Below are 27,679 nucleotides of genomic sequence, written 5' to 3' on the forward strand. Positions count from 1 at the left end.
ATGAAATCACACAATCATCCTTCCATAATACTAACTATAATAAATTTCAAATGAAGGGTAATCTACTCAAGAAAAATGAGCACCAATGTTTCAAAAGATATGAGAAAAACAATCTGATGGAAATTTTCGGCTTTAGAGATCTGGCAGTAGTAACTTTTAAATACAATTTAAAACTTAGTTGTGGTTGGTTTTTTTTGAACATCATGACAAAATTATCCTTAAATACAAATTAATTGAACTACTGGTAGTTCATCTCCTAATTACTTCAAAATACAAGTGCAGAATTCATATCTTAAAGAATTATTTATATTATATGTACCTTACAATCTAAAATCTGTATCTGCTAATAACTTTTAAATGAAAAATTATTACAGAATCTATGTAGTGAAAAAAATCATGATGAAAATGACTAAATTAAACCTTCTTCAAAAATGAATCAAATTAAATCAAATATATCTTGCAGCAATCAAAATATTCTTCTTCACACAATATACAACTAGCCAATATAAATCTAACAAAATCTTTTTACAACTAGACAGCACTACAAAGTCAGAGATTCAAAGTAATTTGACTAATTTCATGATTTCAGAACTCAGTCTTTGAGACAGATAAAGGGAAAGCAACAACAGACTGACAGATAAATTTTGAAAAGTATCTCCCTGATTGCGTCAAGACCATGATATGAAATTTGAAGATTGTACTTTGCACTTCCATCTTCCAATTTCTGAAATTCTTTATGGCTTGCAAAAAAGTAAATGTAAAGATTAGATACATGCAAGGTTAACAGTATATGAGCAAAAATTGGGATTAAGTTCAAGGAATTGCATTGGAAAAATATTTAAGCCCCCTATGCTCCAGCTTCATTTCAATTATTGATCTTTATTCATGATGTCCTTCGTTATAATCAACAAAGACTCTATAATTACTCTTTCACTAAGGCCAAATGGTAGGCAGGGTGTTTACATACATGAGATTTAAATTTAATTTCACTTAAATTCTATTAATATTAAAAATAAAACAAAACAAAGTTTGAGTCCACTAAATAATGTTGCCAAACTTATTTTTTTAAAGGGAAAAGTCTAGTCAATAATGTAGGATTTTAAAGTTTTCCTCACAGGAAATTATTTCTATTCAACTAAACAAGCAATTGTAAATACCAAAAACTGTAGCACAGAGCGTATGTTCCAAAACATGAAGATGATACTCACAGAGTTTAAGCCCTTGAGTAATCATTTTGGAAACATTTAGAGGCAAGGGGTCCTTGGTGCTCCCTGAGTTTGCTTGTTTTCTCGCAGATGTTTCATTACCCAAACTAGGTAACATCATCTGTGCTAGGTAACATTTAGAGGTATATTTTTAAAAAATAGAAAATGTATATTGAATCGATAAATGACTTTCTTGCTTTAATCATTTTGAAAAATAAAATGCTGGTGTAGGAAATATGAAACAAATTACTCGGATTTCTTTTTGAGCCAAATTTTGCATATGCCAGAAATTTCTTTGGCTAAAAGTTTACTAGTGTTCATAAGAAACTACAATATCTGCCACCTGATTGTACCAAAAGATTTGCTAGTTCTCAAATATTGTTTATCAAGAGCTCTTTAATCAATTTAATTGCCACCTCCAATGAGAAAGTCTCGCAGGAGTCCCATTATTTGCAATGTGCAGAGAGCTCCTAGGTGAAGTACTCAGAAAGATTTACTTCCAAGTGGTCACCTACTTAGATCAAACAGTAAATCTCTGACTCTTGTTATGGTGTTTGTTTAGGTGGCAGCAGTTTAGCTGGCCAAGCCTCAATGGCCCCTTACTGAGCTCTCAGTGTGTGTGGCCCATATTGCCTCTGCAGCTGCTTTGACACACAAGCCCTACAGTGTACCAGGCCTATTGTTATGTTAAAATGATTCTCAGCCATTTAGTTTGCCCTTATCAGTCTAAAAACTTTATAGAAGATGTTAAAAGTTTAAAATTACGTGAAACAAAGCAACTTTTTAAAAACAATCTGCTAATGATTAAATGCAATTCATCCTTAATATTTTTCATCTACAGATACCCCATGTTCTTTTATTTGCAGGTTTAACAAGATCCAACCAAACATATTAATGAATGCAACGTTATATATCTGTTTAGTTTCCTCATTATACAGATTCAAACCCAAGCAATGTTAACAGAAAATTAATTTAGTATGGAATCGTTGTACAGATGTAGCATTTTATTATTATAATCTCAGTAACAGTAAAACAGAATTGGAAAGGACTTTGGAGGTCTTCTAGTCCAATACCCCTGCTCAGGCAGAAGATCCTATCAGAAGATAGGATCTTCTGCTTAGGCAGAAGATTTAATTTGGGGTAATGAAACTTCGACAAAAAAACAACCAAGCTCAGATAGCACCAAGGACACTTCATTTCAATCTGTGCTACAAATATTTTCCTTTATTGAGATCCTATACCATTCTGACAAATTGCTGTCCAATCTTTTCTTAAAAACCTCCAGTGATGGAGCACTCACAACTTCTGGAGGCAACTGTTCCATCGATTAATTGTTCTTACTGTCAGGAAATTTCTTCTTAGTTCTAGACTGGATCTCTTTTTGATAAACTTCCAACTGTTACTTCTTGTCTGGCCCTCAGGTGCTTTGGAAAATAGCCCACTTCTCTCCTGTGGCAGCCCCTCAAATATTCTATTGTCTTCAATGGAAATATAACTATGTACAGCAACTTTAATTTTCTTTCAGTAGATCTTTGAATTTACATTTATCTTCTGATAGCACTATCAAATATATTTTCATGGCATCCCATATAGTAACTGAAAAATATCTGCAGAAAAATACATGAGAAATAGACTAGAATTGTTGCAGGAATACAACTGGAGTCATACAGTATTTAAATCCAGCTCTCAGCAATTCTATTACCACCCATGAATCGGTAACATTCATTTTTTAATATATGTTGGAATGAATTTCAACATCCAGAATAATCAGGGGCTGTAAGTATCCAAAGCTAGATTGAACCTGTGCAGTCATATATCATATACATATATATATATACAATCATATATCATATGCACCATATTTATTCCTGGCCTAAATTCCTTTATTTTGTTTCTTTTTGGTATTTAGAGGTTGATCAACTCCATAAGACTCTGGGCAGCTTACATTGTTAAAAAAACAATTTAAGAAACAGAGACCATGTGAGTCAGGAAGAAAATATAGTCAAGTATATATCCTACAAGGGCTTAGCACACCCTTAACCCAAGCTCAAAATGCCAACAGCCAGGTTTTCTCTGATTTTTTGAAAATCACCAATATAAGTACTTTACAGATGTCTGGAGTGATGCTGTTCCAAAGAACAGGCTCAAAAGGCAGTCTTCCTAGGTCCCAAAAGATGGCATTGTTTAGTTAAAAGAACCTAGAGCACACCATTTACCATAATTTGTTAAATTCTGCTGTTTCTTTATATTGCTTTTATTCTTCTCATGCAGATAAGAGCATCAAGCTACCATTAAAGGTTGCATCCTTTTTGTAGAAGGTTATCACTTTACAGTAATGTGTTTCTGCAAAGTTTGTTCTTAACTGGAAGAGTTGCTGTTTCAAAAAGCCTGGGGCAAGTTGGTTTTGAACCTGCTATTTGATATGTCTTTTAGAATTCTGTGATTCACTTTGTTTTCCCTATTGTTCTTTTAATTCTTAAAAGAAGAATTAACCCTCTTCTTAAAAGAGGGATGTGAAAATATCTACAGACCCCTCACATCCTGAACATAAATTGTTTCAACTTCTACCCTCAAAACGACACTATAGGGCACTGCACACCAGAACAACTAGACACGACAGTTTTTTCCCAAATGCCATCACTCTGCTTAACAATTAATTCCCACAACACTGTCAAATAATTTACTAAGGCTGTATTACTTCTTCTTCTCTTCCTTACTAGTATCTATTTCTTCCCACTTATTACTATAACCATGTTGCTTGTATCTTTCAATTTATATTGTTTTTATTTGTTTCCTAGTACGATTTGATAGCTTATTAGTAACCTTGATTATCACTAAGTGTTGTATCCTTTTATTCTCGATGAATGTATTTTATTCTCCTTATGTACACTGAGAGCATATACACCAAAGACAAATTCCTTGTGTGTTCAATCACACTTGGCCAATAAAGAATTCTATTCTATTCTATTCTATTCTATTCTATTCTATTCTATTCTATTCTATTCTATTCTATTCTATTCTATTCTATTCTATTTAGTGGTGGGATTCAAGTAATTTAACAACCGGTTCTCTGCCCTAATGATTTCTTCCAACAACCAGTTTTCCAAACTGCTCAGGAAGTTAACAACCGGTTCTCCCGAAGTGGTGCAAACTGGCTGAATCCCACCACTGATTCTATTCTATTCTATTCTATTCTATTCTATTCTATTCTATTCTATTCTATTCTATTCTATTCTATTCTATTCATTCTAATACCATATGCACTAACTAAAGTTGGAAATACAACTGAAAGATACATTTCATTAGAAATAAATACAATATTTCAGTTTTCCTACCAATTTCCTATCAGTTTGGCTCAAACTCCAGCTTATACAATAGGCTTAAGTACTATATAAACTTTTTATATAGTTAAATGCAGGTTGCCCTCGACTTACAACTCATTTAGTGACTGTTCAAAGTTACAATGGCACTGAAAAAGAGACATCTGTTTCTCCTACTTAAAACCGTCACAGCATTCCCCACGGACATGTGATCGAAATTCAGGTGTTTGGCAACAGACATATATTTAGAATGGTTGCAGCGTCCTGGGGCCCTGTGATCACCATTTGAAACCTTCCCAGACAGCTTCTGACAACCAAAGTCAAGGTTACGCTAGATTTGCTTAATGACCGCATGGTTCACTCAAAAACTGCAGTGATTTGCTTAACAACCATAGCAAAAAAGGTCATAAAATTAGGCATGACTCACTTAACAACTTAACAATTTCTTGCTTAGAAATGGAAATTCTGATCTCAATTGTGGTTGCAAACTGGAGAGCATCTGTATTTAACAAGAGACCTACATAAATACACACAATAGAGATTAATGATATTGATCATGTTCTATGTAAGAACAGTTTTTTCCCGAACATCATCACTCTGCTAAACAAATAATTCCCTCAACATTGTCAAACTATTTACTATGTCTGCACTACTATTAATCTTCTCATCGTTCCCATCACCCATCTCCTTCCACTTATGACTGTATAACTGTATCTTTGTTGCTTGTATCCTTACGATTTATATTGATATTGTTTCCTGATTGCTTATTTGTACCCTATGACTATCATTAAGTGTTGTACCTTATGATTCTTGATGAACGTATCTTTTCTTTTATGTACAGAGAGCATATGCACCAAGACAAATTCCTTGTGTGTCCAATCACACTTGGCCAATAAAGAATCCTATCCTATCCCATCCCATCCCATCCTATCCTAATATGATCTTCTTGGTTCCTGGATGGAAAAAGTAAGTAAAAGACATATCAACAATGTACACTGGTATGGATCCCCCTCCCAAATTTTTCATATTGAGGAATTTCAAACTACATTGGGTCAAATTAGGCACTGGGTCAATTGGACTAGTATAGTAGTTCTTGCCTACTGTAAGTTTGTCTAAAACACCTTAGAGATTTGGCAGTTTATAAATACAGGAGATAAATTAATAAATGATAAATATTTGTGTATATTAAAACAAATTTAGTAATGTTTCAAATCACAGTAGTGTGTGTTTTGTTTGTGTACATATATATATATATGTACATGCATATGTTTATGTATCTCTGTTTGTATATATAGATTCATTTTTAACAAATGAATCCTGCTTTACAAAAGTCTGGAACTGAAAAGTCAACATAATTTTTATTCTGACTATAGAATTATTAAAAAGATTCTCATGAGCACAATATTCTTACTGATTTTTAAAAACAGAACATTATGCTAATAATTCAGTAGTATACTGGAATTTATAATTGCTGAGGTTTAAGACAAAGGTCTAAGTATCCATTGTTCCTGAAGATTTGACATCAAATGTTGATTTTATGACATAAAAATGGATAAATGTAACAAAGCAATACTTACAGTAACTTCTTTCAAATTCTTTTCATACGAAAAATGAATTGATTCTCCATTTATTTCTTTTTTAGAAATATCAAAACGGTATGTATCTGAGAACTCCTGGTCAAACAACAGTACTTTTTTAAGTTCTTCTACATACTTTTCTTGTTTCATTTCCATGTCAGCAGCCTCTCTGGAAATCTCTTCTTCAGACACTAAAAGACAGTAATTCAAAGAATTAAAGTAAATTTGAAAGAAAAGCCATGAAAGTTGTTGAGATATAAGTAGATACCACAGGTTTGAAACACATGTCGATTTATTTGAAATCACAATTTTCTAAAAGTATAACCAAAATATTACATGTTTTAGATTTTCTTTAAAATAGTGAAAATGCAAGAGGCCTTCTTAATAAGGAACCACTTATACCATATTTTTAAAATTAAGCAAACATTTTTACAGATCACTGTGGTTATATTTAAAAAGACATTTAAAAATCAAGACAAAGTAGTCTGTTTTATAATACATAATTATATGTAGAAATGATTACCAACTTCAAAAGATCATTATGGAGGAAACACTACCATAGTTACCAGTAATGAAGGGTTCAAAGTATCTCCAGTACAATAGTCAGAAGATCTCTAAATACCAATCAGTAAAGAACATAAAGAGAAAGCTATCAATGTATTTAAGTTGTGACTGGCGTTTCTATCAGTACTTGGATAGAGACAGTAGGTACAGAATACTGGATCAATCTTTGATCTGTTCAAATATGGTTCAACTAGAAGTCCACTGAAGTTTTATAATATATAATATTGTAATATTTATAATTTAATATGAAATTAGAGATTTATACAACTCAACGGAAGAATATAATTTGGATGATAAATTAATAATCTATAAAATATAGATTTTAGAATAATCTAATCTCTGTTGATTTCATACAGTCTTCGGAGCCCAATAAAGGAATTGGCTATGATTGTCAAGTTTCAGTCTTCCCAACCAGGAGTCAAGAATAAGTACCTGCAATGAGGCAGAAAAGGGAAAGTTTGCTTCCATTGTTTCTGCCATATTCAGAATCAGCTCTAGAGATTCTTCAGGGAACGAAAGACAATTTTCCCAATTAAAAAATAATTGTGACGATAGGGAAAACTTCAACTTATTTTGGGGGGAAATAGAGTGGGGAGCCCATTAATAAATCAATGGTGGTAAGTGATACAGTAATTTATCATATTATTATACTTTATTATAAATTTATTATACCTCTTCCAATCCAAGATGATTGGCCATCACTTAGCATAAGATGAAAACCCATACCCAGATCTTTGCACCAAGTTATTTGTAGAAAGTATGTAGTGTCTGGATCAGAAATAGGACACAGCTGCCTCACTTTCTTCTCCATATTTTTCTAGTCACTGTTTTTTTAAAAAAACCAGAAGTTAAAAGTTACAAGGATAGCAGCACATATATTTCCAGTTCAGAGAACATAAGCAAATTTCAAAATACAAAATTTACAAGCACTGCTGACCATATCTCTATAGATTAATACAAACATTTAGAGGAAATAAGTTCGTTTTCCTATAAACAGTAAAATTTATTTTTTTAAAGGTTATTATGAAGATATATTTAGGCTTTGGGTGTTTAAAGAATGTTTTTATATGCAAAACTCAATAAGTAACAATTCAGTATTGAAGAAACCTCAGTATTATTAAGCATAAAATAGACACCTTTAGTATATAATTTAATGTATCTTAAAATTGCTTATGAATGCCACATTCAGTTTTTAGATGTAAAATCTATGTAAACTTATCCTTATTAACCTTAATAGGGGATGGGTGGCACAGTTATGCACTGGTTCAACTCCTTTCCCTGTGGCAGGTCCCAATCAGTATTGGTAGTGAGAGGTCCAGCCCTCGGCCGCTATTCTGTGATGTGCCACTGGGCTCAGTACTTTCTCCATTCCTTTTCAACATCTATAAGAAACCCCTGGGTGAGATCATCCATCACTATGGGTTGACGTATATACTGTATGCTGATGTATGGCTGCCCTTGCATGGTACCTGGAGGCTGCAGAGGCCTGGATGGAGAACAACAGGCTTCAACTGAACCCTGATAAGACCAATGGCTTTGAGTACGCAGGATCTGGGACTTTGTCATCTTTGGCTCTGGATGGGATGACACTGTCCCAGAAAGACTTGGTATGCAACTTGGGGGTTCTCCTGGACTCGCAACTCTTATTTGAGAAGCAGGTGGCAGTTGCGACTAGGAGAACCTTGCACAACTTTGTATTGTGCACGAGTTGCGGCCTTTCTTGGATTCCCTGCACTCAGTCATTCAATTCCTAGTCATCTCACGACTGGATTATTGCAATGTGCTCTACATGGGGATACCTTTGAAGATCATTCAAAAGCTACAGCTGATGCTGAGTGTGGCAGCGTGGGTAGTTTTGGGAGCCCCAAGCATGGCTCCTGTAACACCACTGACCCGCGCTGCTTCCGAATGCTATTCAAGGTGTCGGTGATTATCTTTAAAGCTCTTTATGGCATAAGTCCAGGTTACTAGAGGGACTGTCTCATGCCACTGAGACTGGCCCATACCACTTGTGCCAGCAGAAGGGGCATGCTATGGGTCCCATCAGCCCGAGTATAGAGTATATGATAGGAGTATTTAAAGATCAGATCTTCCCATAAATTTATAAATAATGTATGGCCGAAATAAATTAGTTTACTCTGAAAAATGAAGCTCATGCAAAGATTTTAAATGGCACACATATCTTCATAACTTCTGTCAATGTTTTTTCTCCATGCTCCTTTTGCCCCTAGCCTAATAAGGTCACAAGGATAGTCTTATCCATATATGTAGCCTAATGACACAACACATTCTATGTAACTGAAGACACATCAGAAACACTAGCACTGATAAAATAAAAGGCATATGTAAGATCCAACAAAGATCCATAAATATCTTCTATCTACTTAGGATTACAAACCTGCCATTACAATTCATGGATTGTAATTTCCTAGAAGAATTTCCTAGAAATATAAGTATGTGTGTTTCTGAAATACACCAATTCGTTCATATCCACATTTCTCTTTTAAATTATTCTAAAAATATACAGAAAAAGTACACTATGTGCATTTTTAAAAAAAACAGCAATTGTTCATAAAATAGTCTAGAATTTATTCAAATGCATGATTGTGATTTTCCCCTAAAAAGTATTTAAATAAATATTATATTTAGTTTGCTTATTTTTGACATTGAAAACGACATTTAGAATTCCTCACTAGCTTTAAAAAAGTGTTTAAGAATATATGATATGGTGGCAATTGAATTATTGGTAGGATTTTTATTTTATAATGCTATCACTGTTTAATTAAGATAACACTTACAAAACCAAGCATTTACCAACATTTGTTTTGAAGATAATGAGAATGAATGTTTACCCTGCATTCTAGTATCACACAAAATAACCATTGTCAAATGGATTTGAAATGACTTTCAAGGAATAAATAATGACACTTCTATAATCTTATTTGCAAGCTCTGTAAAATTAAAACATTTGGTGCCTTTAATCATTATAAGCATTTTTAAAAAGCAGAATGATTATGGTAATAGAAAGGCTAGTGATTTCTCCTAATTGTACAAAAGAATCATATTTCATATCAATATCTCACCATAAGACAAGTAAGAAACAAAGATTGACTTTCAGGTGGGAATAGCAGAGTTCTCCCCAAATTTGTCCATCACTAGCTTTATTGAGAAAAACCAGACAGTTAGCGATTGAACTGCTCCTCTTTAGTACTTTGTGTATTTAGTAGTTGGCATCTATGATCTTTATTAGGCAATGCTTCCTTCTGGGGAAGAATCAGCTGTTGGCTGGCATGTAATTAGTTGGAGTCTGCTCCCAAACAATGACTGTCCACAGTTCTGATGAATAAACAAGACAGTTTTTTTTAATTAGCTGACAAATCATTTTGTATGCTGCTTTGGGTAACTCTCAAGCACAATACAGAAGCCAACTCTTGGCTTCCTTCACTGCACTACAGAGTGTCATTGATATTTCAACTTCAGCTTTTCATTTCTGGCTTGCAGAACTGTCTTTTGACTAAGAAAAAGGTTTAGTAACAGGTGCCTCAAACCTCAGCCATTCTGCTTTGGGAACATGCAGATCTAAAAGAAAAATATATTTCAACTTTAGCAGTTATATTCATAGTCCAATCCTGCCCAGGCGGTACATGAGTACTAGGCGCTGAGGAAAGTGGCGAGTCATATAAGAAAAACCTGAACATTTAATCATGCAGCATCAACTCTATTTCTTGGGGAAATATGCAAAACATAAATTATGATGTAAGGAATTTATCTGTTTTATCCTCTAGTTTCTTGGTACCTCAGAACATGATAAAAGCATTATCTATGAGGGAGACATGATTAAGAATAAGCATCTATTTAATCAGTTTTAAAAGGCTACTTAGAAAGGATTATTACATCATCTGCATCTATGTTAAAACAGTTATTTCATGGCTTGTTTTACAGTAATATTTTAGAATAAAGACCTCTTTAGATTAAAAAAAAAAATTCACATATCCTTTCATTTAGAACTTTAAAACCTTGAAAACAATAGCAGCCTAAAAATACTGGACTTACACGCACTTTGTTAACTGTTAATTCTCAAAATCTTATGTTAAATTTAGAGTTACAGATTTAATATTTTTATAAGTGTTAGAATGTTCCCAACCTCTGCAATATCCTTTTCCATATCATGCTTCTTTGGCAACTCTGAGAGTTCTATTAGTAGATGCTATCCAAGTGGGGAAAATGGATGGAAGTTTTGGTGAAAAAGGAAAGAATACATCCTCTCAACACACGCGGTTACTATTTTAGACTTCTGATTTTAAAAAAAAGGATTGCAGTAGAGATTTTATTTTACAATGAAATTAAATCTTCTCCCATTTTATAAAATTCCTGTATTTTGTTCAAATCAGCCTTGACCCTATTGCCTTACAAATGGGTTTCACTGAAACTGCACTAACGTAAACAAGGATAAAGAAATTTCTCTAGTTTTTGCTGACCCCTATCTCTTAACTAATATTTCAAACCCTAATAATTTGCTTAAGCCTGATTATTATAATTTTGAATATTACACTCACCACCACAATTTCAGGTGGAAAAACATACTTTGTTTGTTGGGGATTTTGGGGGTGGAGAAGGTTTGGAAATATTGGACATGAATAAGAACAAATGAAAAGGAAAGCGATATTTTCTCAGTTTAAGAAAGCTCTTTTTGAGATATCAAAAGCTTCTTTTTAATGAACTGTAGTATTAAAAAAAGTTGAAAGCAGTTTATTGGAATTCTTCTCTTGCCTATTATAATGGATGCAGACTGAAAACAGAAACTGCACTTCTCCTATAATTTATTATATAGTAAATCATATTGAACAAACAGCAGCTATCAGGGTCAGAGACAGAAATCAAAACCCTCATAAATATTACAGTCTGGACCAGGAAGTTGCTGATGAACACTTCCTACATTTAATACAGTGGAAGTTAAACTTCTCAATAAAGCAGGGAGTGATGGAATTCTACACATCAGTTAATTACACACACAGTAGTAAGCAAGAGAATCAGTTTGGTATAATGGTAAAGTGGCCTAGAAATCAGGAAATTGTGAATTCTAAGCTTGCCTTAAGCATGAAGAAACAGCTGGATGACATTGGACCAGTCACTCTCTCAGCCCAATTCATCTCACAAGGCAGAAAATGGGAGGCAGGGGTATTAGGTATGTTCACTACCTTGAGTACACACACACACACACACACACACACACACCAGTGGTGGGTTGCTCCCGGTTCTGTCCGGTTCTTTAGAACCGGTAGTAAAAGCGGGGGGAGGCTCCGCCCACCCGCCCAGACATCATAATTGATGATCTGCGCATGCGCATAAGCTTCTGTGCATGCGCAGAAGTGTGCACACGTGTGTAAGCGAAGCAACAGCACGTGTGCACTCCCATTGCGAACCAGTAATAAAGGTAAGTAGAACCCACCCGATACGTACACACACACACACAGCAGAATAAAAATCTGATCACCACCACCTCCCTTTTCTCCTGCATGTTCCTTGGTAGTGATTCAGGCTTTGGTCTTGACTCTTAACCTATTTCAGCCTTTGGATGAATACTGTAAGAGAACAGTAGTAGTTGCTGATGACTCCTCCATTGTCTTCTTTAGTGTTTTTTTTTTTTAATTTATTTCTTCCAGGCTTTTGAAACTCAAATCAGCCATAGTAATCTTAAAATCTCTCATAAAACATTTTCAGAATTTCCTACATACAGCTGTGCAAGCCTCAAAGTCTCCCAATTTATTTCATCCTGTAAGGTTGTGTTCCATAATTAAAGGGAGAAGAATCACAGATGGAATCCATTAGATTTCCTCAGGAACATAAAAAGTCTTTGCAAATACTTGAGTATTGGCAGCATACAAGCTTCAAAATGAAACTGAGTATACACAATATAACTTTGCCAGCAATTGCTACATAGGTTTTAATGTGACAGGAAAATCTTAATAAGTCTGAATCATTGCTCAGAACTTCACCAAAGCAATGAAGGCTAAATAACTAGTACAATCAGTAATTTCCATCAAAATTTGACAGAAAGATATGTTTGTCCAAAACATGAAATAAAATGGTAAATATTCTTATTCAAAACATGGAATAAAAATAACAACTTTGTTTATTTTTCAATATTTGTCATATTAATTGCAATTTTAAATTTAGTCCATGAAGTAGACCATAAATACCAAATTCCAATTTATTAATTACACGTTTACGGTATATACAACAGAACTAAAGATTAAAAAGATGGAATCCCTAAAAACCCAAGAAATCCATCAAAATGATATTTTTCCTGCTATTAACAACATGCCCTTTATATTTAAGGATCTGCTGAATTCTCTCCCCCTCTTCAAAAATACCTGTAATACTACAATGTGTTAAAATACCTACATTTCTGAATTATATTGTATTAACTCAATATCAGCATAGCACTTATTAAAATGTAACTGTAATATTGATTTTCTCAATGAAAATGTACAATGTGCATTAAATGAAAACTAAAGAAACAAAAATGTGTTTTTTTAAAAAAATCCTTTTGTCAAAACATCTGAAGAAGTCTAAATTTCAGGCTTTCTTTTTTCTTCAACAGAAAATTAAATTTACTTTTAAAGTAGATGACAGACCCAAAGTAATAAAAATATATTATATTAATATATTAATACAAAGCTCGGTTCCTAGCAAATTATGTTATGAATTTTTTTGGATCTATTGAAGACAACCAAAGCCAACAGTTATAAAAAGCTTAAACTCAGCTATGATCCATTTCCTGCCACCTGTATTCCACTGTGTACTGAATGAATTTAATTTGCTCTTTATTCTCATAGTCACGTGACATTGCTGGATCATTTTAAAAGACTTTCTGTTAAAACATTCAAATCGGACTGTACCCATCCAATTTACAGTTTATTTTTTCATAAAAGAAAGCATAATTAATATTAAAAATAGAAATAATATTGGGTAAAGTCTAAATATAAAATCAACTTATCAAGTAAATAGATTCTTTTTCATTTGAAAAGGAAAGAAATAACATCATGACAGCAAGACAGAGAATGATCTCTCTCTCTCTCGAGGGATTTTTTTCAAATATAGAATAAGACCTGGTATTTTTTCTTCTTACCATTTCGAAGTACCCAACAGAGAACATAGACACTAGGATACTATTGGTATTTTATGTATAATCTATTCCTGGAGATAATTATCCTTTTTATACTATGATTAAAAAGTTATCTGGATCAAAAATGAGATAAAAAAGGGAATCAGCATTTTAGAATGATAATGTATTAATTTCTTTCTTTCTTTCTACCTTTTTTCCCTTCCCTTCTTTTCCTTCCAGGATTAATATAAGTATTTTAGGTTAAGAAAAGAGATTGCTGAGGTATATTATTATTGGCTTCTTGGTTTATTTAGAAGAATTATTCTTGGAGAGTGATAATGCTGAAGAAGAGGATTTTTGGTTGCAGAATAAGGCTGGACTAAAAGATGAAGAAAAGAAGAAACAGGAAGAAAAGAATGTGAATCTGGCAAGAGTTATACCATGTTGTGCTGGACAAGATTGAAAAAGGCAGGGACAGTCTACAGAATGATGTCATGTTAGGACAGTGTGTACAGTAAAGGATAAAGTCAACCACCGGATGTACTGACTGTAATCAAGGATAAACTCGTCTGTGGATACTATCATTTGGAATCTGGTCAAAGATCAGTACAGTATGACTCAAGTGTAAATAATGGCACAGTGTCATATCAGTGATATTCAGTTAAAAGGCAAGAATTGAAGAAAGCAAGCATTAGAGGAGCTGAAATAGACTAATATGCATAACAAGACAAAAAGATCAGAAAGCTATTCTGCGCCCCAGGAACAGGCTGGATTTGTATTGGTGCAGCTGGAACGTGAGAAAGATTGCTGAAAAGAACTAATTCTACAGTTTTTTAACAAATAATGTATTTTTGCTAGTTTATATCTACATAAACATAACTAATTTTATAACAAATAAATATCTGGAGAATATCCATAGGGAAGTCAACCAAAAGAGAGGGTGCGAATGGACAATCAAAGCCCTGTCTTTTTTATTATGGATGCAATGTGCATGGCCCCATATTAAAAAGAAGTGAGACTTTAATCTTCCAGTTATGCCCACCACTTTATTGCCACTGATCTCCCCAATGCAGACATGGTTCTGGTTCTGTTGGTGGTCTTTGCAGAAATGGAAAAGGTCAGTTGAACAGAGATAGAGAATAAAAAAGGATTAAGAACAAAATGTTAAGGCAGAATCATCAGTCTTTACAGATATAAGTCCTATCTCATATACTGATGTTTAAACTTATTTGGAAGTGTTCAAAAGTATTTGGATGGGACAGTATGGGAGACATTATATACTTGAAGATTTTTTAAAAAATATTTTGGCAAAATCTTTCGTCAAAGGCTTTTGAATTCAGTAGCTATGAGATAATAGAAAATAAATATATGGTTTTTAAAATGGGAAACAGTATGACTAAATGACCAGTTTTTATAACCATATACCAAAAGCAAGTGGAGGGCATCCTCCAAAGATCCTTTTTAGACCCATGCTTCAGATTATAAATTATTTGAAGTTAAGACTAAAAAATAATATAGTCAAATCTGCAGTTGGCATCAAATTTATACAAGATTAAAACTTGTGTATGAACCTCTATGAATATAAGGCAATAAAATGGAAAATCTGGTTCAATAAGTTTATAATGATGCGTAAGAACAAAATTTCCAACTCTGCATATATACTTATAATGGCTAACCAGGAAAAAAAATCTAGGCCATTGCAGACAGCCTAAAGGAAGCAGTATAAAAGCTAAAGAAAATGATTGAAAGATGCATATTAATACCAGATTTGGTCATCATATCCATATTTATGATTTATTTCACTAATGTTTATTTCTGGGTAGTTTGATGTTGAAATACTGTGAAATACTGGAAAGTGGGGGGGGGGAGGGGGAATCAACTTTCAATGCTATGAGTAATGGAGCAAAAATTCAACTGAATGGCAAGGGAAAATATAAGGAAGTAGTCACTAACTTGAAAGTCTAACAATAAAAGTAATTTGACAATTAGTAAGTGGTTGATTGAGAAGTTATTTGACCACAAAAGCCAAATCAAGCATCAATAAAATATCTTCAAAAGAATCCAAGACCTCAGTGCCTTCCGCCGTGCCCTTAAAACCTTCCTTTTCCAGCAAGCCAGGCTGGCCTAATTTTTTAAGTGTTTTTAAGTGTTTTGTTTATTGTTTTTAATTAACAGGGCCAAATTTATATATGTATATTTTAACTGTATTTTAATATTTGTATTTGATGTTTTTACTTGGCTGTTCACCGCCCTGAGTCCTCAGGGAGAAGGGCGGTATACAAATTCAAAATAAAATAAAATAAAATAAATAAATAAATCAATATACCACACTACAGAGCAGAATACATTCAGGGAAAGGCATCACTTTTGCATCAATCTGTTCTATAAAACAAGCCCTGACATGACTTACCAGCTCACCTATCAGAACTTTATAAGAAAACACAAGAGTTCCTGTGTCATAGAAAGTTTATTTCTGTCAACCAGGTCACAAATGGCAATACATCACTTAGGAGAAGTTTTCACTCTCCTTTTCCCCAATGTGCAAGGTTAAGAAGAGAAAAAATTAGGTATTGGGAAAAATAAAAATACTGTTCCTCAGCCCACAGATTAAACCTTTTGAGTTCTCAAACGTCCTTGAGTCACAAGCTCACATGTAACTTTTGTCCACCAACTCTTCATACCCTATGCTATCTTCACAATCACATGCAAAGACACAAGAAGTAATGTAATGTAATGTAATGTAATGTGAAGGAAGCTTGGGGAAGAAGAAATGGGATCCTGTTGAACCAATACAGTTAGAAAAATGCCAAGAAATTGTTAATGAAGCTCTGACCCAGGCAACAACAAAGAAGACGAACCGGGAGAGAGCATCACATACCACAAAGGTGGTATACGCACCCCTTTTATACCAAATGCCACGAGTGTGGCCGGGGAGGGGGCTGGTGTCCTTGTGTCTCTGTGTTTCTCCATCTGTGCCGGTTCCTCCCTGCAAGAAACACCTGAGAGGAAGAATGACTCGGAAAAGTATGTTTTCCATATATAAATATATATATATATATATTTGGAGCCGGGGAGGGGGGTTAAATATAATCAGTGTAATAATAAGAGCGCTGCAACAAATACGATCGCGCTTCCCTTCCTCTGCTCCCACCCTCCCTTTCCTACCTTGAACAGCACTGAAAATGTCACTTCAGTTTTTTGTATGCGTAAACTCCGCCTGTGTGTGGTGTGTGTTTATGCACATGGAAGCATACACACCCGAACACAGAAATGTCCTTGCTTTTTTCTCTCTCTTTCTTTTTTTTAAAAAACGAACTATGGAGAACCTACCGCCGTTTATTCCCATCTCAGGCTCAGCGGCTCTCAACTTTGCCCTTCCTCCAATCGCAACCCCGACAGTTTCTCGTCGGCGTCTCTCTTCCGTCCAATCGGCAGGCGCCTGAGGCTCATCTTTCTTTCAGATCCCGCCCCCCTCTGGTTACCGGAAGTGTGATGTGGCTCGTGGCGGCGCGTAACTATGGTAAGAGCGGCGTTCGGGAAAGAGGCCTCCCGTTTGGGAGCCAGGGGCCGCCGGGCCTTGTGGCTCCTTTGGCGGGTGCGCCCTTGGGAACGGCTCGATAACGCGCGCGGAAGGCCGCTTGGGCCCCTTTCCCCAGTGTAGCCTCGCCGCCTTTGGCTTTGCCAAAGAGGCCTAGCTCAAGACGTCGTGAAAGGTGATGGCTCAAAAAAAGAGCATCACTTCTCACTCCTCCCCGTCTTCTTCTTCTTCTTCTTCTTTTTCTTTGTGTAAATTACGGGTGGCGAAATATTGGCTCGCCGAATAGCCTGGCTAGTTTGCGGCTCAAGAGTTTTGTGCGCATCTTGCTTTTTGTAATTCAGGTTGCAGTAACACTGCAGTTTTAAGTTAATCCTGGACAAAAATGGGTTGTGGGGACACAGCCCTCTCTGTGTGTATGTAGTAAAAGCGTTTGTTTACCGCCTATCTTACCTCTGCAGCTTTTATATTATTCAGAGAAGTGTAATACTTCGTTTTACTTTTTTTTCTTTGAAAAATAGTATCGGTATGTAATCAGTATTAAAAGCACTTGTGGTCAATTGCACAGTTGTTGCAGTTTATTATCTCTTGTCCCTGGTGTCATAACAAATATTTACTACATAGAATTGTACACCAGTTCTAGAGATTCGAGGCAAAATATTTAGGTGCCTTGTTTGCAGATCACTGTTTCTAAAACACAAAGCAGAATCTACTATTTATCAAACCTGTACTGTGCTGCAATCTGATGATTTTCAGCACTTGGTGGAGTGTGCAGTATGACAACAAAACATGGCTAATGTGATTTTTTAAAAATGACAACAAAGACAGAACAACAGTTAGCAAAAGCAAGAAAAAAATGTGGGGCAGTACTTGTTAAGAAGCTCTCCAAAACAATACATACAATATTAAAATCATACATATAATACATACAATATTAGAATCAATAATTTAGTAATACATATAAGACATATTTACATGGAAATAATTCTTCTGCATTAAGTTGGGTGTCCTTCCATTTCTATTTAAAATCAGTTTGTATTGTATATTTTGTGATGCCTCCTTTTATTACACTTGGGGCAAAAAAATAGGGGACAAAGTGAAAGAATTGTGACAATTAGGACAGTTGTGTCAGCTATATTTAACTACAAACTTAATTGCAGTATGGCAGACAGAAACTTCATGGGAAATAATAGGTACTGAGTGCAGAGGTCCCTAAAAGAAGAAGAAATACATGCAATCCTAAGCATGTCATGTAGCAAGAAAAATTGTCTTTTGAAAGAGATCTTTGGGAGGATTGAGAATTGTTTAGCAGCACTGATCGTAAGAACTACTTTTTTAGATCTGGTCTAGAAAAATTGCCCTTTTCATTTTTACACTATGGCTACTTTGTACATCATGGTAAATGAAGTGTTTCATTTAAATGAAGATGTATTGAAGCTTCCAGAAGACCTGGTTCCTCACCCAGGTCTTTGGTGAAGATGACTGAAGCTTTTCTTTCTTTCCACTGGGTTTGTTATTCTGCCATTTCTACTTCTTTTGTTTTTATTCTTTTGTTTTTATCTTTTAAATAATTTTGTATGACATTCTATTATTTCTGTATGGTTTCGCAGTCCAGAGTTGTTGGGAGTCAGGCTGTATATAAATTTAATAAATCAAGCTGTCAAGTGGAGTCTTCTCAGTTATTCCCACTTGATTCTGCCAAATGAGAGTAGCTAAAGAAACTTGAAAGTTCCTCACTTAGTTCAATCACACACTGTGAATTGACAATTCTAACTTGCTTACTTCAAACTAGTGTCTGAAGTCACACGTTCAAATCTCTGCCTTTTGGGGACATAAAACAGGAATCTCAATTTCCACATTGTATGTTCACTATTCAAAATGGTATACTGGTAATTCTCCTGCTTGAACAGGGAGTTGGACTAGAAGACCTCCAAGGTGCCTTCCAGCTCTATTCTGATTGATTGATTAATTGATTGATTGATTGATCGATCGATTGAAAAATTAGAATCCATTATGAGAGCAGACAAACCTGCTACAACAAATACCACTAAGTATCAGTGTTATTAATTTGCATCAGTTTTCAAGGTTTAAAGCACAAATCAACTTGGCCTTTCTGAGCCCAAACTAGATGCCAAGGATTACAGCTGGGCCTTTCTGCACATAAAGCATATCCTGAACTCTCCAGGTTTACATCTAAATTAAATGTGACTTAATTCACTCTGTATTGCACTTTGAAATACTTTTTGGTGAGAGCAAAATCTGCCCTTTTCTCATAACTTTATACAGTCATCTCATTGAGAGGACATATTAGAGTATTTACTTTATCCCATCTTTATTATTTTTACAAATAATTCAAGGAGGCGAATATATCCAACACAACTTCCTCCTATTTGCCCAACAACAGCCATTCTGTGAGATAGGTTGGGTTGAGAGAGAGTGATTGGCCCAAGGTCACACAGCTGGATTCATGCCTAAAGTGGAACTAGAACTCAAGATTTATAGCCTGGTATATTCCAAGTTTTGCTTAAAAGCCCAAGTTTGTAATATCAGAACATTATACCCAACAAACTATTTTGACTATTGAAATAGAATACAAACTAAGACACTTAATTTGCAAAGCAAGTAATTTATGAATGATCTGAAATTCGCAATAATAGCTTTGAAAAAAATTATCTAGTATTTCATTGTTTCTTGCTTTAGATAGAATGGATATATTAGAATTATAATGTAAATAGTAATAGGCTGTTAAATTTATTATTTTTGTAATTATGGGAAGAAGTAAATGAATATAGTAAAGAGAACTTTTAAAAACTGGTGAGTAACTAATATATTACCTTTTCTTTCAGTCTGCGATCTTCAATTTTCAGAGTCTTCTGACAGTAATCTTACTGCTTATATGTACATGTGCATACTTAAGATCTTTGGCTCCCAGATTACTGGATAACAATAAAACGGGGTATGTGCATTTCTAAAAATTTGGGGAAAGAATATGCATGTAAGCTTGCTTATTTTTAATTTTACTATTTTTTCTTTTGAAATTGATTCATTGATGCAAATCATTGTTAATCTTCAAAAGCTTAATTACAATATAAGTCATAACCGCAGAAGATTTTCATTTTCTTAAAATGGAGCCTGCCTTTCTGAGAAGTATGAGATTTCACTATTTAGACCATTAGAGAAAAGAATTTTAATGTTAATGATATCCCCCTGTGTTCTATATTGGTTTTTTGTTATTATTTTATGGAGATTTTACAATTCTGTGGTTTTATTTACAGGCATTTTTATGACTGTAAATAGCTGAGATCTAGTTTGAAGCCGACAATATACAAATCACATAATAAATATATAAAATAACTTGCAATTTAATACTTATTCAGTAAAACGCTAATTAAGCTAAAATGCCCAATCTAAAAACCCTCTTTCTAAATAAAACTTCCTTTCATATCATTTTAAAATAAGCAATAAAAGTAGCACATGCTTCCTAGAGCTCATTCTATATTTTTGACACCATGCCTTTTCTTTGAAACTCAGAAGGACTTTAGGAATGATTGCAGCTAAATTGAATTTACAAGCAACCTGATATTAGGCTTTAAGGCCAAATTAAAAAATAGCCAAAAATGTAATTTGATGTCTATCTTTACAATTTAAATATATTTTAGTATACTGCAATTGTTAAATAATTTTCTCTAAAGCATTAATAATAAAAATTTGGCTACAGCTTTTGGAAACCTCTGGAATCCACATCTAAGTGATAAATTCCCCAGTGTATGAGGTGACATTCCTGGGATCTTTTCAGGAGGCCTTGGCTTGTCTTTTCCTTACAAAGCCAACACTTTGTCCAATCTCCCATCTTCCCTTTTTGGGAAGGTCGTGGAAAAGGTGGTTACTTGGCAGCTACAGGAGATCCTGATTGGAACAGATTTCTTTAACCCTTTTCAGTCAGGAGTCAGGCCTGGCTATGGGGGCATAGAGAGCTTTATTGCATTCATGGACGATATCTGATGGGAGCAGGAAGGGATAGTGCAACCATTCTTGCTCTTCTTGATCTCTCAGTGGCCTTTGATACAATTGACCATGATATCATTTTGAGCCAACTACATGAGTTGGTGCTGGGTGGCACAGTTTTGCACTGGCTCAGCTTCTTTCTCCAAAGTCGGTCCCAATCGGTGTTGATAGAGAGTCAGCCCCCGACCATTTCCTTGTGGTATCCCACAGGGTTTATTACTTTCTCTTGTTTAACATATACATGAAGCTGTTGGGTGAGATCATCTGTCATTATGGGTTGAGATACCATCAATATACCGATGATACTCCATTCTACATCTCGACCTGAGTAATGCTTGGAAGTTTTAGGGATCTGGATGAGGGGCAACAGACCCTGGCAAGACTGTGTGGCTTTGGGTACATAGAATCTCAGGATCTGAGTGTTTGTCTTCCTTAGTTGTGGAGCAGTTTGTGTTATCCTGTTCAGACCCAGTTTGCCACCTAGAGGTTCTCCTGGACTTACATCTCCTGCTCAAAGAGCTGGGAGCAGGCGAGACCGGGAGAATTTTGGCACACTCTGACTTGTGCACCAGTTGCAATTTTTCCTGGATCATTACTCCCTGTGCTCAGTTACTTAAGAGCCTTGGTAGGACAGGGGTTTAAGGCACCCTGTTATTAAGCTTATTAAGACCAGCTGCCTGCAATTACTGCAGGGTTCGAATCTCGCCAAGGCTCAAGGTTGACTCAGCCTTCCATCCTTTCTAAGGTAGGTGAAATGAGGACCCAGTTTGTGGGGACAATAAGCTGACTTTGTATAAATATACAAAAGGATGAAGGCTATTGCTGAGCACATTGTAAGCCGCCCTGAGTCTCCGGAGAAGGGCGGCATATAAATCAAATTTAATAATAAAAAAAAAAAAAAAAACTTGGTCATCTCTCTTCTAGGCTATTGCAATGCATTGTACATGAGACTACCCTTGAAGTCCATTTGGCAGCTTCAGCTGGTACAAAGTGCAGCAGTGAGAGCAATCTTCGGGCCCCCTAGAATGGGCCATATAACACCTCTGCTCTGAGAACTTCATTGGCTACCAGTTTGCTTCTAAGTGCAGTTCAAGTTAATTATGACCTTTAAAATCTTAATGGCATAGGTCCAGGCTACCTGATGAACCTCCTCATTCCACAAGGACAAGCCCATCCTACTCATGCCAGCAAAGAGCACTAACTTCAGATCCAGTTGGTCAAACAACTCTTATCAGGATTCAGAATAAGAGCCTTCTCTGCTGGAGCACCCACCCTTTGAAACATATTACCCTCTAAGATAAGATCTGTCCTTATCCTAAATACTATCTTTCCACATGAGCCTGAAGATCTGGCTCTGGCTGTTGGCCTGGAGACCAACGGTTGCATTGATGGCAGACTCCATCCCACCCCTTGCTTTTTGCTCTCTACCCATCCATCTTGGTAATCTTATTGATGTATTCTCGCTGTGTTCCTTTTTCATTGTTTATTTCATGGTTGTATTGTTTTACACTCCTTTCATTTTCTTCCTTTTTATTGTAAACCACCTAAAGTAATTCCATGGCAATAGGCAACAAATAAATATATAAAATAAATAAATAATGCTTTAATGAGCCTTAGGTTATTCTGTTGTATCATATGACTTGGCATTATTGTAACAACAGGCTATAATACCCATTTTTGAGTTAAATGAGCAAACTCAAGATTTACAGGGCAATACTTAAAATTGTGCATTGTGTCATTTGTTTTGGCATATGTAGCAATTCAAAGGCATTTTATGAGCATGAAAAAATATTAGCAGATTTACAATTCCTTAAAAATAAGTATTAGGAAATTAGTCATTACTATTGTATCTGTAATATTGTAATTTGCATCTAATCATAGTGAAAATATAAAATTGTTTCTTACAATTAATATATTTTCAGATTATTGGGCATATTCTGGAAGTGTGCCAGAATTGGTAAGTAGTTTCTACTACCTAGTCATTTATACATAAACATGCATGCATGCATACACTGTTGTCGAACAATACAATTCAGTATAACATTTAAGCATGTGTAAATTTGTTGAAAAATGCAAATTGCTAGTAATTGCTATTAGTTCCCACAATCTATTTATTTATTTATCAAATTTATATGGCTACCAAGCTCATAAGAAATTATTCTAGCCAGCATACAGCAAAAAAATTTAAAACAATAAACATATCAAACATAGTCAAATTAAAAAAAGTCTCTCTCTCACACATACACATACACGATTCAATCAGCCACTGAGCCACCTGAAGATTTCCCTGGCCCCCTGAGACCACCCAGGCTTGATGACAAAGCCGGGTCTTGAGGGATTTCCAGAAAATAAGGAGGGATAGAGCTAATCTCACTTCGGGTGCGTAAGGGGGAATATTTCATAAATAGATGCCATAGCAGAGAATGCTTGCCCTCCTTGGCCCGCCAAGTGTAGTTCCCTGAGAGATAGGATCCACAGCATTCTTCTCTTACTAGATCTGATGGGATGAGCAAAGGTAATCAGGTGGTCCCTCAAATAACCTGGTCCCATAGTATGGAAGGCTTTAAACCATGTCTTAAATTGGATCTAGGCATAACGTGCTGATCTAGGAGCAGACATAACTTCCCATGCTGCTACATTTTGCATTAGCTGAAGTTTCTGGATACTGCTCAAGGGCAGCCCCATATAGAGCATATAACAGTAGTCCAATGTGGGGGAGAGGTGACTAGGGTATGAGTAATTGTGAACAGAGCCTCCCCCCTCCTGATCCAGAAACAGGTATAATTAATGAACAACACAAAGCTGTAAAAAAAGCCCTCTTAATCATGACTACTCCCTGTTCTTCAAGCAGGAGTCTACAGATACTGGAATAAGACATCCATTTTTTCCTTCCATTTAATTCTGTCCAGTGCTCAGAGACTTTCTGGACAAATCTCTGTAGTTTTCTTGACAAGGTTTCTCAGAAGTGCCTCCACCGTAAGCTTGAGACAAAGTTACTAGCCCAGGCACCCAGCTGGCTTTGTGTCTAAGGCAGGACTAGAATTCATACTCTCCCAGTTTCTAGTCTGATGCCTTAATCACTGCACCAAATTGTCTATCTCAAGATATCCACAGTATCAGTTAGCTAGCATATTGATGACACTTCGAGATAAATGATCTTACCTTATGGCACCCCATATAGGGACCAGGGATGGAATCTCCCCTCCCCATTAACCACCATCTGGAACCAAACATGGAGAAAGGGGTGAACCAGCACAACCAGTACTGCCAAATCCTTGAGCCTCTCAAGAAAGATACCATGATTGATGGTATTGAAAGCTGCAGAGAGGTCAAATACAGCAAGGATGGATGTTGCTTGGTTTGCCAAGATAACTTCATCCTTATTGTATGCCAAGATTATTTGTATATTTTCAAAAAAAATTACTTTAACCCACTGACATTAAGGTTGATTTTCTTTGATTTAGAGAATAACCATACATGATCTTGAATTTCTGTATTAACAAGAAAGATTTCTTGTCTATTTTAAAAAGATCAAATATCAAACAATGCATAACATACCCGATTCTTGGACTAATTTTTACAGGTTGCTTGATGATTTTGCCTTAAAATCAGAGTTAAATATGATTAAAAGTTCCAGCACTATAATCTCTCACCATTTTTGTTTTGTACATCAGTAATCTTTAGGCATGTGCGCATGCACGCACACACACACACACACATACATCTCTAGTCCGTGGATGAGGGAAAAGATTATGTCTTTATACCTTTGTCCTTACGCAGAAATGGGAAAGATCAGATTGCAGGAAAAGGTTAAACAAAGTGTCCTAAAAACAGTTTCCCAGTGTTCGAAGCAGCCTAGGGGACTTGCTGTTTTGCAAAATAAGTGCTTGTTATTTGTCAACAATATATTGACAAATAACCATATATTACCGAGTTGGGCTTTTAGAAGTAATTGGCATTGTATGATCCTGTAAGTTACATATAAGTGTCTGTCTTAGAAATCCAGATGTCTTTAAGTATTTTGACTGGATTTTTTCCCTTTTGGATTATTTTAACACTTTATATAAATTTTCATTAATGCAAAATGCAACTCTGCTACTTTTATTTAAGTAGTCTTTTAAATGTTCACACCTTTCAGACAAGCTGTTCCCTATTTGTAAAGTATTGTTAACAGACAAGCAATCCTAATGGATGATGGATGCTTTCTTCAAGAAAATTAAGAACAGAAATCTTCAACATATTGTTAGGTGGATTAGCTCAATATTAATTCTAAACAGATGTGAAATTGCATATTTTAATTCATATAGCTATTTGCAGTTTAATTACATATCTGTCAACTAACAATGTCTCGTAATAGTAATTTTGATAATCTTGCTTTAAAGGAAGAAATGGTGAATTGTTTCTGGCTGCGGAAAAATTACCTGTTGAAAAGAATTTAATTATATTTAGTTATTGCACCAATATTTTAAAAGCATATAAACCATTTTATTTATCAGGCATTTAGATCTTTCTTTAATTAAAAAAAATACTTTAATTATTACCAGTGTGCTGTTTAATTTATCGAAAGAACATTTGAATTCTGTGTGTGTGCACGCAGAATAGAATGCCTTTTACTAGTTATGGAAAATGTGGGTTTCAGGAGAATTTGTGGATTAACTTTTACAACATTTACACCTGAATATGCCACCAGCCGTTATTTTATTGGATTCACTTGCAGACTTAGATAGTAGTATTTTATTTCATTCAAGTTGGGGTGGGGAAGCCTTGTTTGTATAAAAGGAGATAGTAATTCAGTATTGTTTCTTCTTCCAGGTGAACGGAAGAGCCCTTACGTAGCAGTATGCTGTATTGCAATGGCCTTCAGTATTCTGTTTGTACAATAAAAATGGGAAAATGTTAAGAACATACTGCTGTCAATTTGCAATCAAATAAAAGACTTGAAGAAATAGAAGACAAAAATACATTCTACACCTCACTTTATTTGTTTGGACAAGAAAAGCTTTTGTGTTTCAGTATTTTTGGTTAAAGAGCAGTGATGTTGAAAGAAATACAGCTATTAATCCTTTTGATTGGATAACCTTTATGTTAATTCTGTATTTCAGTAAAGGCTTTTTAAGACTACAACAGTGAGTTATGTCTGCCAATGTTGATTTGATGTTAATTCCAAAACCCTTTTAAATGCTTTTTATTTAAAAGTCTTTATTTTTATTTTTTTCATGTTATTATACGAAAAAATATTTAAATTACAGACAAAAATAAAGTAAAATTGTATCAAATATAGAAAACAGATGCAGATAGTCTTCGACTTACAATTATTGATTTAGTGTTTGAAGTGTTTGAAGTTACAACATGGAAAAAAAGTGATGACTGGTCCTCACGCTTACAACCATTGCATCATCCCTGTGATCATGTGATCAAAATTCAAGCATTTGGCAACTGGCATCTATTTACAACAGTTGTAGGGTCATGTGATTGCCATTTGTGACTTCCCAGGTGGTCTCCTATAAGCAAAGTCAATGGGGAACAATGGATTCATTTAATGATCATGTGATTTCCTTACCAACTGCTGTGATTCGCTTAACAACCAAGGCAAAAAAGATTGTAAAATTAGGCACAATTCACTTAACAACCACTTTGTTTAGCAATGGAAATTCTGGTCCCAATTGTGGTCATAAGTCAAGAACTATCTGTAAGGGAGAGTTAAACTTAAGACTATTTGGGACAGAAGATTTCAAATCCATTTTGTGAGCGCTTCTCTGATAGTTACATTTATAGGTTTTACCCATTATAAAGTACATGCAATAGAAAATAATTTTAAAAAATTGAATTCTGTTCTATTATGACTCTATTAAACAAACATTTTTATGTAATACAGTCAACTGTTAATATTTATGTTTCACCTTGAATCTGCTTTTTAGTAAACAATTATATACACTTACTTATGGTTGCAAACTATTAGAACTTAAATTTCATTCATGTATTTCTGTCATCTAGTGGGAAATGGAATACAATCTGGATTTTTTTTCAGAAACACTCAAATACTGTCTTTTAATCATTTCACCAGTATTATCAGTACTATATTATAGCACTTCAAAAACTGAAAGAACAATATTAGCTTACTGTTAGCTGAAATTAATTATCTAATCTGATCTCTATTTGCCTATTACCTACTTAGTGTATCAGTATAATTGTACAAATACTCTTTTGACTTTTAACTTCGTTCTCACAAATCACGAGAAATGTTTTAAGAAATATTCCTTAAATATAAGTTTATACAAATTATGTTCAAACAGCTCTACCATTAGAACTACATTATGAAGTATTGATTTTTCAAATTATTACTATACAGCTGCTCCTCATTTAAT

General features: G+C 34.8%; 2 protein-coding genes across 3 annotated transcripts in view; one reads left to right on the forward strand and one right to left on the reverse strand.

Annotated features, from left to right (window-relative positions):
* Nucleotides 1-17,114, reverse strand: part of XRCC4 (X-ray repair cross complementing 4) — a 106,039-nt gene extending 88,925 nt beyond the window's left edge. Inside the window, exons 1-3 of the mRNA XM_070935779.1 lie at nucleotides 16,940-17,114; nucleotides 7,339-7,490; nucleotides 6,103-6,293 (exon numbers count right to left, since the gene is read on the reverse strand). Of these exons, the coding sequence (XP_070791880.1) occupies nucleotides 6,103-6,293; nucleotides 7,339-7,477 (330 nt within the window). The 5' untranslated portion in view covers nucleotides 7,478-7,490; nucleotides 16,940-17,114. The remainder of the gene's footprint in view (nucleotides 1-6,102; nucleotides 6,294-7,338; nucleotides 7,491-16,939) is intronic.
* Nucleotides 17,115-17,239: 125 nt separating this feature from the next.
* On the forward strand, nucleotides 17,240-26,438 carry TMEM167A (transmembrane protein 167A). 2 transcript variants are annotated; one of them, XM_070935781.1, is made up of 4 exons: nucleotides 17,240-17,294; nucleotides 20,156-20,265; nucleotides 23,237-23,271; nucleotides 26,127-26,438. In XM_070935781.1, the coding sequence occupies exons 1-4, from the start codon at nucleotides 17,292-17,294 to the stop codon at nucleotides 26,195-26,197; spliced, it is 219 nt and encodes a 72-aa protein (XP_070791882.1). In that variant the 5' UTR covers nucleotides 17,240-17,291; the 3' UTR covers nucleotides 26,198-26,438. The 2 variants fall into 2 exon arrangements, with proteins under 2 accessions (XP_070791882.1, XP_070791881.1); XM_070935780.1 differs by lacking the exon at nucleotides 17,240-17,294 and adding an exon at nucleotides 18,687-18,761.
* The last annotated feature ends 1,241 nt before the right edge of the window (nucleotides 26,439-27,679 follow it).

Source organism: Pituophis catenifer, unplaced genomic scaffold (assembly GCF_029215685.1).
Source record: "Pituophis catenifer annectens isolate HBS135680 unplaced genomic scaffold, rPitCat1.0.hap2 SCAF_2, whole genome shotgun sequence".
Taxonomy (NCBI): Eukaryota; Metazoa; Chordata; class Lepidosauria; order Squamata; family Colubridae; genus Pituophis; species Pituophis catenifer.